The following is a 13,726-nucleotide window of genomic DNA, read 5'->3' on the forward strand; positions in this document are numbered from 1 at the left end:
AGAGTTTTTAATATATTCTAGATATTAGTTCATTTTCAAATGTATGCTTTGCAAATATTTTCTCCCATTCCGTGAGCCTTTTTCACTATGTTGATAGTGTTCTTTGATGCACAAAGGATTTTAATTTTAATGAAGTCCAGTTTGTCTATATTTTCTTTTGTGACCTGTGTTTTTGATGTCATATCCAAGAAATCATTGCCAAATCCATTGTCATGAAGCTTTTCCACTATGTTTTTTTCTTAGAGTTTTGTAGTTTTAGTACTTACATTTAGGTCTTTGATCCATTTTGTGTTAATTTGTGTATGGTATAAGAGAAGAGTTCAAATTAATTATTTTGCACTTGGATATCCAGGTTTCTTCGCTTCATTTGTTGAAAAGATTGTCCTTTTTCCCATTGAATGGTCTTAGCATCCTTATTGAAAATTACTTGGCCATATATATGTGAGAGTTTATTTGTGAGCTGTCTGTTCTATTCCATTCATCTATATATTTGTCTTTTTGCCAATATCACACCATTTTGATTACGGTAGCTTTCTATTGAGTTTTGAGGTCAGGACATGTAATTCCTCCAGTTTTGTTCTTATTTTTCAGTAGCAAAATATTTTGGATGTAACATTACATGGAGAAGACACAACATAGAATAATGTTAATTAGAACATAAAACATAGGTTTTTATGTAAGGGTGGTATTAGGAATGATTATATAGAAATCAAACTAGGGTGGTAGAATTATGGGGATTTTTTCCGTATTCTTAAATTTCTAATTTTAAATGTATTTTGGTGCTATAAAATAATATAAAATATGAAAATAATTATCATTTATGTAATAGAAAAATGATGTGTAAATACATGTTAGGATAATGTAGCCTTTAAAAAAAGTGAATGAGGGGCGCCTGGGTGGCGCAGTTGGTTAAGCGTCCGACTTCAGCCAGGTCACGATCTCGCGGTCCGTGAGTTCGAGCCCCGCCTCAGGCTCTGGGCTGATGGCTCGGAGCCTGGAGCCTGTTTCCGATTCTGTGTCTCCCTCTCTCTCTGCCCCTCCCCCGTTCGTGCTCTGTCTCTCTCTGTCCCAAAAATAAATAAACGTTGAAAAAAAAATATTTATAAAAAAAGTGAATGAGAAATCAACCTCAATAGAAATTATGTTTGTTCTCACCTTTTTAGTACCATATTAGACTTTTCTATAATGAATTTATAGTATTTTTTATGTTATTGTTAACAGCTAACGTATACCTTTTTAGTGGTTATCTTAATATTATTAAGGCCTTGAGCTTATTATCTAAGCATTCTTACAGATAATTTTTCAAAATCATCTTTTATAAAGTCATTTCAAAAACTCATACATATGTTTGTAAGTCACTAAGGGTAGAGCAGAAATATGTTTTAGGTAGGCAAGCCCACTAATGATCAAGTGAAGAAGATTTTTGTACACATTTGTGGCAATGGCACAATTTCTCATATGTTCAATACAGAATTTTCTACTTTCTCCGTAAGGTGTCATCTTTGAGTTGTATTTAATTCTAGTTAAGAGATCCCATTTAGACCTATTAGTTTGGACCAGAAGGAATTTGGCTAACCAGGAGATAGCAGAAACAATTGTACAGAAAAGTTTTTCGCAAAACTGATGTTTATCAGCATTGTGCTATGGCTATAAAATTTATTCAGTGTTCTTTTAGTTGCCTGGACTTGAAACTGTTATTTTGGTTGTCACATTCTTTACCTTTTAAATACAAAGTCATCACTTTTCCTTTCAGCATCAGTTTTAGGAGTCCTTACTTAGTCATTTTTACTATGTTGCAAGCACTAATCCTGGCCTAGTTATTGTAGCAGCATATTTATTTGTTGCTTTGTTTCACTGCTTCTCCCATTCTCACAAACTTTATTTTTTCTTATTTCTTCTTTCCATTATGTCTTTTCCTAACTTTTCATTATCTAAATTACACTCATCTTTCAAGATATAGTTTATATTGATGTCTACCTCCCCTCATCGGTCAGATATTAATAGAGTACCAACAATGTGCCAGTTACTATTAGGAACTAGGGTTATTATTTTGCACATATAATTATTTTTTGTTGTAAAAATTTACTACTGTCAATTATAATTGAATTGTGTCCTGACTGGTTTGTTTGTTGGTTGGTTGGTTGGGTTTTGTTTGTTTGTTTTTGTTGTTGTTTTTATGTCGCAAATTCCTGGAGGTAAGTGGCTTTATTTGACATTTCCTTTATATCTTCCTTAGGTTTCTCTTTATTACTCTACATGCTGGAAACATTTAATAAATGTTTGAAAAAAATTTTTTTCCTTCATTTCAGGAGTGGCAATGTGTACAGTCAAAAGGTTGCTTTTTTTTAGAAGAAGATGGTGAAATCATTAGTCATCAATATAGGATGCAGATAGCTCAGAGATCCATGGTTTATCTTACAATTAAACCACTAAACCTGAGTCAAGTTGAAGGCAAGTTTAATTTTTTTGTGTATTTTTTAAAATATCAAATTATGCCCTCTTTGAAAATAACTTACATATTTGGTAGCCTTAGTGAAGAAAATAATCTACCTAACAAACGTGGTTACGTACAGTTAAAGAAAGAAAGCATTAGTTTATACTTTGTGTTATCATATTTTACAAAGCAAGTATGTTGGTTTTTGTGTATGTTTAAAGCAAGTTTTATTTTAATTCCTTTAAAAACAAGAACAAAGTGTATCCTGGTTTCTTCTTGATATAGAATTAACATTTTGTTTACTAATTAATTTTTAGCTTTTCCATTTGTCCATTTTTAAGATTAATAAGTTTAAGAGAAGTTCTGTAGGAACATAATTTGGGGCAATGTGAACTGCAAATAATTTTGAATATCTCCAAAGTCCTATGTCCTATGACTTAAACAATCGTTATTAATAATCTTTACATTCCTGGTAATATTCCTTTTCTATATATAAATGCTGGATACAAATTAATTTCTTAGTGTCTAAAATGGTTATTATTGGGGCGCCTGAGTGGCTCAGTCTGTTGAGTGTCCAACTCTTGATCTCGGCTCAGGTCATGATCTCACACAGTTTGTGAGTTCGAGCCCTGCTTTGGGCTCTGCACTGTCAGAATTGTCTCTCCCTCTCTCTCTGCCCCTACCCCACTCATGCTCTCTCTTTCTCAAAATAAGTAAATAAACTTAAAAAATATTTTAATAAAAAAATAAAATGGTTATTATTTAATTTTTAATTAGTGAAAATGTCCTTAAGGGTGCTTTCCCTAGAAATCTTTTTGTTTGTTTTTAATGTTTATTTTATTTATTTTTGAGACAGAGACAGAGAGTGAGCAGGGGAGGGGCAGAGACAGAGGGAGACACAGAATCTGAAGCAGGCTCCAGGCTCTGAGCTGTCAGCACAGAGCCCGACGCGGGGCTCGAATCCACAAACTGTGAGATCATGACCTGAGCCGAAGTCTGACACTCAACCGACCAAGCCACCTAGGCGCCCCATCCCTAGAAATCTTTTTAATGTTGGTTGCTCTAAGTATCAATTTTTAAAATTATTTTTACATAATAAGAAAATGTTTGTTTTATTACTAGAGGATTCTTCCCTGCTCCATTCTTCTTGCCTCCTAAAGTAGAGATTCTAAAAGTTTTAACTGTATATCTTGTGAAATTCTTACAACATTTGGTGGTTGATACTTTTTATTTATTTTGAGAGAGTAGTGTGAGACCGAGGAGGGGAGGAAAGGAGGGAGGGAGGGAGAGGGAGAGAGAGAGAGAGAAAGAAGAGAGAGAGAGAGAGAGAGAATCCCAAGCAGGCTTTGCACTGTCAATGTGGAGCCCGACCTGGGGTTCAAACCCATGAACTGCAAGATCATGACCTGAGCTGAAATCAAGAGTTGGATGCTTAACCAGCTGAGCCACCCAGGTGCTCCAATGGTGGTTGGTACTTTTAAATGACAATTACAGTGATCATTTTTTCAGATACAGGTATCAAGATTGGCCTGCATATTCAATGCAGATGTTAATTCTCCATATTCTTAAGAAGATCCTTTATTCACATATTTATCAAATATTCATTGAGGGCCTTATATATCAAGTATCATTTTCGGTGCTTAGGATACATCAGAGTACAAAAAAGACAAAAATCCTTACCCTTATGAACTTATATTCTAGTGAGGGAAACAATAAATAATAAACATAATAAATAGTAAATGATGTGGTATGTTAGTAAGTGATAAGTGCTATGGGAAAAATACAGAGGGATAGGGCATTGTGAATGCTGAGGGAATATGAGTTGCCATTGAAATGGAGTGGTTAGTGTATACTTCATTAAGAAGTTGACATTTGAGCAAAGACTTTGAAAGAGGTATATCAGTTATCAACTGCTACATAACAAATTACCCCAAAACCCACAGTGGCTGGAAACAATTAAACAACTGTTCACTCATAAGCAGGTTTACTGGATAGTTATTTTTGTTTGAGCTGGGCTTTGCTTTTCTCTGTAGGATTTACTTATCATCTGTGATCAACTGTTGGTTAGCTCATAGCTGGCTTTACTGGTCTTGGCTGGGCTCTGTCCTCTATATGAGGTCTCAGCTGGGACGACTTGAGTCTGCCTCATATAGTCTCTTATGTTCTAGTGAGTTAGCCTGGGCTTGTTCTCTTGGTGTAATAGGGATCTGAAGGAAGGAGCAGAAGCACCTACGGTTTCCTAAGGCTTGGAATCAGAACTGACACATTACTTCTGTTACATTCTGTTGTTCACAGCAAGTAATAAGGCAAGTCTAGATTTATAAGATAGAGAAATAGACTTGATCTCATGATGGAGGAGCAGATTCACATTGCAATGGGCTGTGGGTACAGAGCAGCCATTTCTGCTGTCTTCCACAGAAGGCAGAGGAGTAAGCTTTGTGGATATAGGGCTGGTGGAGGGGATGAGTGGAGAGTGGTGAAGAGTACAGGTGGCAGAGCATTCCACATAGAGGGACTTCTCTGTCAGAGGCTCCGAGGTAAGAGTGTGCCTGATGTTAGAAGAATAGCAAGGTGACTAGAATGGCTAGAACAAAGTAGGAGATGGAGGACAGGGAGGAACCAGGACAAAATCAGGTAGAGTTGCTTTTATTTGTTTGTTTTGGCCATAATGAAGACTTGGGCTTTTACTCTGAGAAAAATGCAGAATCTTAGGAGGATTTTTCCCATGGCTGCCCTCACAATTTTCTCCGTATCTTTAATTTACAATGATTTTAGTATTGTCTAGGTGATTTTGTTTTTCTTGTTGATGCTGTTATTGTGGGGTTGGTTGGTTTGTAATTATCCTGCTTGGATTTTTGGCTTAATGTCTTTCATTGTTTTTAGGAAAATTTCCATCTTTATTCTTCAAATATTTCTTCTGCTCTCTCTCTTCTTCCACTTACTTGTATGGTACCTGACATTTTGTCGTCTGTGCTATACCACAGATAAGCCAATGATTGCATCTCATCTCTCCTTAGAAGAGTTTGCCTTTCCTTGGATTTCAGGCTACTTGGTTGCCCTGGGACCTTAGTGCTGATGGGTTCAAGAAAAAATTAGAATTCTCTAGTTCACGTACTTTTTATTGTTAGGGTGGGAGCAATACTATTCCAACTCTCAACTCCATGAGAGAATTTTGAGTAGAAACAGGACATAATCTGACCTATTTTAACAAGAGCAGTCAGGTTGCTATATTGAAAACAGATTGAAGGGTACCCAAGAGAAAGAAGAGTTCTAGGAGGGAACTGATGATACTTTGAACCAGGAATGTAGACACAACACAATGGAGTACTACATGGCAATGAGAAAGAATGAAATGTGGCCCTTTGTAGCAACGTGGATGGAACTGGAGAGTGTAATGCTAAGTGAAATAAGCCATACAGAGAAAGACAGATACCGTATGTTTTCACTCTTATGTGGATCCTGAGAAACTTAACAGGAACCTATGGGGGAGGGGAAGGAAAAAAAAAGAGAGAGGTTAGAGTGGGAGAGAGCCAAAGCATAAGAGACTCTTAAAAACTGAGAACAAACTGAGGGCTGATGGGGGGTGGGAGGGAGGGGAGGGTGGGTGGTGGGTATTGAAGAGGGCATCTTTTGGGATGAGCACTGGGTGTTGTATGGAAACCAATTTGACAATAAATTTCATATATTAAAAAAAATAATAATAATAAAAAAGAAAATAAAGATCCTGGATATATTTTGAAGGTTAAACCATACAATTTCCTGAAGATTGGTTATGATATGTGAGAGAAGAAAAAAGTTAAAGGTGACTTCAAGCTTTTTGGCATGGCAACTGCAAGGATGAATTACTATAAACTGAGACTGAGATAGAGAAGAATATAGATGGACAGGTTTTTTTAAGGAATTGGGGAAGGTCAGTTTTAGATATAGAAATTCAAATGGAGATGTCCAATAGGTAGTTGATTATAATTTAACATTCAGAGAAAAGTTTCTAGTTGGAGATACAAATTATGGAGTTGTCGGGGAGCCTGGGTGGCTCAGTCGGTTGAGCATCTGACTTCAGCTCAGGTCATAATCTCGCAGTTTGTGGGTTCGAGCCCTGCCTCGGACTCTGTGCTGACAGCTCGGAGCCTGGAGCCTGCTTCAGATTCTGTGTCTCCGTCTCTGTCCCTCCCCTGTTCATGCTGTCTCACTCTGTCTCAAAAATAAATATAAACATTAAAAAAATTTTCAAATTATGGAGTTGTCAGCATATACATAGATGATGTCTAACATCTTTTCCTCCAGTGCCTCTCCACAGGTAAGCTAGTGCTCGAATCTCATCACTCCTTGAAAGGGTTTGTTTTTCCTTGGATATCAGGTTACTTGGTTGCCTTGCAACCTCAGCTTTCCGGTCAATTCAAAAAAAGTTACGAGTTTTAGAAAGTGTGAATAGAGAATATTTCTAGCAAGGATACTATATATAGTTACAAATGCTATGATATTTCTATATAAAAATGGGATGTGCATTTCTAAAAAAAAAAAAATCCATAGGGGAAAGAAACCACTAACTTATTTTTTAAATAGGAAAGAGTAAGTAGTAATTGCTTATTTTAAGATGTTTGGGGTTTTTTGTTTGTTTGTTTGTTTTTAGGAAAACCATCCCCTTGGTTATCAATTGATACTGCCTTGTATATTCTTAAGGAAAATGAGAGCCAAGCAAATCTACAACTCATGTGTTTTACTGAACTACGAAATAGAGAAGTATACATATTTATTTCCTAGTGTTTAATTTGAAAATATGACATGAACTCAAGTTTGAGGAATATAATAGATTTTCTATATTTGTTTTTAACTTGTGTATCTTTCTCTCCAATTAGGGTATATACAGTATTTAAGCACTATGAATATTACATGTGTCTTTTTAATTGTGATGTATTTTCTCTTGATTGCTAAGAGCTGAGGATTAGCTTTGTAACTTATATGTTATGTGACATTATACTTCACTTTCTTCTCTAAATGCCCAGATGCCTCACATGTGAACATTTTTTTTTTGTAATATGCAATTAAAATGATTGATGCCAGTGGATTTTTTTCCCTAAATACAGGCAATTCAAGACTTTGGAAAAGTTGCTTTAGATGTTTGTCTTACTTTATATTGCTACTGCAAAAAAGAAAAACTTCAAGATTGCTATCCTCAGGCTTGACTCATATTATAGGGTTCAAAAATAGATTGATCTGAAGAAATGCTTTTAAATGATTTTATATGTTGCCCATGGGGTTGTTCTGATCTTTTCTAATTATATATTTACTCAGAGGCCAAATATGTGAGGCAGATACATAAATGTGGCTATTTATTTTATGAGGACTACAAAATACATCTGCTACACAACAACAGGAATAATACTATTCAAGGGCTTACTGCAATATCATATTTAATCTTTATACAGGTCCAATGACAGACAAACATTTCCCTGATGGAATGTTATATAAAAGTCTTTATTGTAGGCTTCTGAACAGACAAGAATAGTTATAGGCAAGAAACAAATAAAATGACACAGGTTAATGTTTTGACGAAACTCTTCTTCAGAACTGACTACAAAGTTAGGTTCAAGATAAAGTATTGTCTAAAGCAATAGTTTTTCCCATTTTGTATTGGATAAAATTACTTTCTTATGATACTGCATGTATAAAAATGTTAGTACATAGCAAGCCTGTAGTAAAGTTTGAATGAGTTTCTATTTACCTTTTTACTATATTGGCTTCTGTTTTTCTGTAATATGTCATATTTGCAAAGGATTTTTAGTTTTAGTTTCACAATTATTTTCTTTAAGAAGAGTTTTGTGTGCATGAAAGACTTTCCATTTGCCATCCACAGTGGAAATTCAAGGTTATATGTGGAGATAAGGGAAGTTCATGGGATAACATGTATTAGGAAGCAGCAAGAACTGCTTTTCACTTCTGGGTACCAGACTACATCTGGCCATTTTACAAGATTATGGTTTCCCAAGGAGGGATTTGTCAATCTTTAGTCTTCATTGACCCTAGTTTTATTGGGTTGCTTCTTGTAGCAAAATAGAACATGGTATGGTCACTTTAGGATGATTATGGTTCCTCTGACTTGTGAGGGCAGAAATAGGACTGAACCCAGAATTCAGAAAAACAACTTTATTTTGTGTATGAGTCCCCAGGATGACCTAAAATACGTCTGTGTTTTCAAAGTTTTTGGACACAATTCCTGACAGAATTCCCTAGGGCTATTCTGTGCTGAAGGGCCAATAGCTGTTTGCTTAGCTGTTATACATGGCAAGAAAATGCTTAGATTTAATATATTTGACAGAGATAACCCCTAGGTTTTATAGATGGCTGTTTGTTTCCATAAAACACCTAGAACATTCATAGAGAGATGTCATTATGCTTTCTTTTATGAAACTACAGAATAAAATGTTTCCTATACAAATGTCCTGTCACTCATTATAAATATACTGTGATGGAAAGAAATTTTGTATAAGGTAGGTTTATCTAGGATTCTGCCATCTTGTTTTATAATCCATATTAATTACATAAGTAATAGTAGTATTGCAGTGCTTCTGTCTGCATAATTGGATTCTAACAAATACGGCTTATAAATATTCTTACAAATAATGAATTCTTGAAATATATTTTTTACTTTGTGTTCTTGAAATCTGATTTACAAATCATGTATTTATATTTGAATCAAATTAGGGAATTGTAAAATTATTTTAAGATCTCTCTCTTTGCTTCCTGTTAAAGATATTTACATCACAAACATTTTTGAAGATTATTGGAAAATCTTTAGAAGTTATATAACTTTTTACCTGTTACAGTTTTAGGCATTTGTTTTTAAAATATCCTAAGAACTACATCTAATGGTCTTGTGCCAGGACTTCCATTAATAACCAGATTTTGAAGCCTGTAAACGATTGATAGACGCATAATAGAGTTGGTGAAAATGGATAAATTGCTTCTAAAACTTCCCTTTCAGAAGAAAGATGAAAAGCCATTAAAACTCATGTTGGTTACTGTTTTTTAATTCTTTTGAGAAAAGGTGTTTGGGTGGACTGGTGAACTAGGACCTGGAATTTACTGGTTAATTCCTTCTACAACTGGCTGTAGGCTGAGGAAAGAAATAAAACCAGTAACTGAAGAAGCCCAACTTGTATATAGAGATGAAACAGGGGAATTATTTCTTACAAAGGAATTTAGGTAAGTTTTGTTTATTAAGGTTAGAACTGTAAAATCTAGAACTGTAAAATCTAGTTTATTAAGGTTAGAACTGTAAAATTATAGATCAATAGCCTGTCTTCCATCCTTTCCTTTGGCCAGCTGCCAGACCCACCTGCAGATCCTAATTCAATAATTCAACTCATTCCCTAGGCATCTGAAAGTGATTTTCTGTTCATGAGTCTGGGATTGCCACTCATTTCTGAGTTCCACACATTTGGCAAGTCAACTTGAGTCACACATTTACAGATTTCTACCTGATTAGACACTTCCTTAGAAATAGATACTGCCAGTTGCACCATTAACTTAGATAACTGTCAAATATGAAATCTAAATACTTAGGTAGTTCCTTTATACCCTAGATATATACAATAATATCTGGTAGAATAGGAAGAAGAAAGTAGATTGGAGAAAGGAAAAAAGAATGATAGAATTACCATTCATTGAGTTACTACTATGGGTTGAGATACTGTGGTTGTTTTAGAAGCTTGTTTGTCTCAGACTGACTAAAAATATATATTTGGATATATTAAGTTCAAAAAATTGTTTAATGTCTTGATATTACTTCCTCTTGAAAGTTGTCCTCATAGAAACATTCAGTCCAGTTGCCATGGAGACAAATAATTTTCTATTTATAATTTTAGGTCAACTTTATCAGATATATTTGAAGTAATTGATTTGGATGGAAATGGTCTTCTTAGCCTTGAAGAATATAATTTTTTTGAATTGAGAACAAGCGATGAGAAATGTGATGAAGATGCTTGGGCTGTCTGCCGAGGTAAGCACTTTTCTTCTCCTTAATGCATACATAAAAAAAATAGCACTCTTTCATTTTTAAGAAGTAAAATGTCAGACTTCTCTATAGAATATTATTATAGCAGTTAGGACAGTGAAAAAGTAGTAGCATTGTTTATAGATCATAAAAATGTAAATATTTATTTTCCTTAAATTTATAGTTGGTATAGTATTCAAGTTAAAAGAAAATATGAATTACTTAAATGTCACTTCATTTTTAGCCTATGTTCTTTGGATCTTAGAATGGAAAAAACTTTGTCTCAGCTCTTGATACTAATGAAATGGAAATGGTCAAGAGCCCCAAACTGTGCCCAGGAGAGGGCAGCAAAGAGCTAATAGGCTAACGTTTGACTAAAAATTAAGCAGTTTCCAGCAAGTTCTTTATATATGTTAAGAATTCTTTAGTTGTTTTTTTTTTTTTTGTTTTGTTTTGTATTTGAGTTGAATTATGAAAGCACATCCATGGTGGTATAGAAACCAAAAACATCATGATTGGCAAAGGAAACTATTGAGAAGGAGACAATTTCTGTTGTCTCTTAGGAGGAGTTTGGGAAAATGGTAGGGCTTATGTATTTAAGCCAAGGACTAAAAGATCAAAGGGGAAAACCAAAAGCCATAGCCAACTATAGATCACAGAATAAGGCCAAAATGCAGTCAGGAAACAAATTAACTCACATATTGCTGTGACTGGGGTAGAAATGTGTCCTACTCCTTTGGTTCTTAAAATGGTCTAAGCTTGGCAAAGTCAGTGAGCCAGGCTGGAGTTTGATAAATCTGTTTATCTAAACAGCAAGTGAGGTAGAAATATTATTAATACAAAGGTTTTCAAAAATGTATTTATTTTTAAATGAAAGAGATACACTATATAAACTTTATATATGGTATACTCAGCAACAAGAAATGAATATTGATTTATACCATTAAACTTCAAATAAGAAGATTTGTAATATACAGAATATTATTCTTAGGAAGATATAATCATCTTATAACGTTAAGAATACAATCTTTTGATTCTTTATTGTGGCACTAAAACATATTCAATAAGAATGAATCATAATAAGACTTTTTTATGGCAAAGTTTTTGATAAATAAAATTTTAGTTTGATAATTTAATTGGTAGAATTGATAGTTAACATTTTTTGAGAATTTACCACATGTCAGTTGGAAGCAGTCTATACAGCAACTCTCTGAGGTATGTACGATTGTTATTCTCAATTTACAAATAAGGAAACAGAATCAAAGAGAGTAAGTCACTTGATCAATGTTATATACCAAGAAAATTTCACAGCTGAGTTTTACACCCAAGCAGTTAGACTCCAGAACCTTGAATACCCTGCTACAAAAAAATCCCCAAGAATGGTTGACTTAAAAAATGATTTGAAGGGAGAATGTCCCCTTCACCAACATCAGTAATACTGCAAAGAATCAGGCCTTTTAGGTTCTGAAGTTTTTATTTTTATAGTCATACGTAATATTAATTTTATGCAACTTTCTCCTTGATAATAAGAAAATGTTTTATCTACCTGTAAGATCATTTTAATAAACTTTTTTATACTTAAAGTTGCCTTAATTTTTTCATTTTTTATTAATATATTTTATTTTTAGAGCAGTTTTAGGTTTACAGTAAAGTATGAATAGATTTTCTCCTCCCCTCTACCAATTTCTCCTATTTTCTGACATCTTGCATTAGTATGATACATTTGTTAAAATTGGCGAACCAATGCTGGTGCATTTTTATTAAGTAAAATCCATAGCTTATATTAGGGTTATATTGTGCTGTACAGTTCTCTGGATTTTGACAAATACATAATGCCATATACCTGCCCTTACAGTATTATACAGAATAATTTCATTGCCCTCAAAATCCCTTGTGCTCTACCTATTCATCTATCTATTCGTCCCTTCAAACCCCTGGCAACCACTGATCTTTTTACTGTCTCTATAGTTTTGCCTCTTCCAGAGTGTTATATTGTTGGATATCTTGCAGTAGATAGTCGTTTCAGACTGGCTTCTTTCACTTAGCAGTGTGTATTTAGATTTCCTCTTTTTGTTGGCTTGATAACTCATTTCTTTTTAGCACTGAATAATAATTCCATTGTATGAAGGTATCAGTTTATTTATTCATTCACCTGTTAAAGGACATTTTGGTTGTTTCCAATTTTTGGTACTTATGAGCATAGCTACTATAAATACTCATGGGCATATTTTTGTGTGTACGTAGTTTTCAGCTTGTTTCAGTTCATTTAAATTCAATGATCACTGCCGCAGTAAACCTATGTTTAACTTTGAAAGAACTGCCACATTGTCTTCCAAAGTGACTATACCCATTTTGTATTCCCACAGGAATAAATGAGGATTCTTAGTGCTCCACATCCTTGTCTGCATTTGGTATTATTAGTCTTTTTAGATTTTAGCCATTCTAATAGGTGTATATCTTGTTTTAATTTGCAATTCCTTCGTAACATTTGATCTTTTCATATGCTTGTTACCATCTGTATATCTTCTTTGGTGAGGTGTCTGTTCAGCTCGTTTGCCCGCTTTTTGATTGAGGTATTTATTTTCTTACTGTTAAGAGTTCTTTGTATATATTGGATACAAGTCTTATCAGCTGTGTTTTGCAAGTATTTTCTCTCAGTCTGTGGTTTGTCTTTTCATTCTCTTAGTAGTGTCTTTCACAGAGGAAAAATTTTTAATTTTAATGAAGCCCCACTTAACCATTTTTTTCCTTTCATGTGTCATGCTTTTGGTTTGTGTGCTTTTGGTGTTGTATCTAAAAACACATAGCCAAATACAGAGTCACCCAGATTTTCTCCTGTTATCTTCCAGAAGTTTTATAGATTTGTGTTTGGGGTCTGCAACCCATTTTAGTTAATTTTTGTGAAAGACATAACATCCTAGCGTATATTTATTTTTTTTGTCTGTGGATGTCCAGTTATTCTAGCACCGTTTATTGATACAATTATCCTTTCTCCTTTGAATTGACTTTGCTCCTTTGTCAAATATCAGTTCAGTATATTTGTATGGGTCCACTTCTGGGTTCTCTGTTCTACTCATTATTTGTCTCATCTTTTGCCACCACCACACCGTCTTGATTACTATAGCTTTAAAGAAAGTCTTAAAGTTGGGTATTCATGAATTTATAAAAAATTAATGGAGGATTGAGAATTTTAAGTTTTAAAAGTCTGATAGTTTGATAGTCTCTATAGTATAGTATTAGGTATATTTTCCTTGATAGTAATGAAATTTGTATTAATCTCAAATATTTTTTTCATCTTT

The 13,726-nt window shown here is 34.1% G+C and overlaps 1 protein-coding gene across 2 annotated transcripts in view; it reads left to right on the forward strand.

The window, feature by feature from the left end:
- EFCAB7 (EF-hand calcium binding domain 7) overlaps positions 1-13,726 on the forward strand; it is a 46,046-nt gene that overhangs the window by 20,873 nt on the left and 11,447 nt on the right. Inside the window, exons 7-10 of one of the 2 annotated variants that reach the window (XM_045477664.1) lie at positions 2,310-2,451; positions 7,065-7,174; positions 9,480-9,637; positions 10,300-10,433. In XM_045477664.1, coding sequence (XP_045333620.1) covers positions 2,310-2,451; positions 7,065-7,174; positions 9,480-9,637; positions 10,300-10,433 — 544 coding nt within the window. The remainder of the gene's footprint in view (positions 1-2,309; positions 2,452-7,064; positions 7,175-9,479; positions 9,638-10,299; positions 10,434-13,726) is intronic. The other variant, XM_045477665.1, reaches the window with a different exon arrangement.

The sequence above is a fragment of the Leopardus geoffroyi genome, chromosome C1, assembly GCF_018350155.1.
Source record: "Leopardus geoffroyi isolate Oge1 chromosome C1, O.geoffroyi_Oge1_pat1.0, whole genome shotgun sequence".
NCBI classification, from domain to species: domain Eukaryota; kingdom Metazoa; phylum Chordata; class Mammalia; order Carnivora; family Felidae; genus Leopardus; species Leopardus geoffroyi.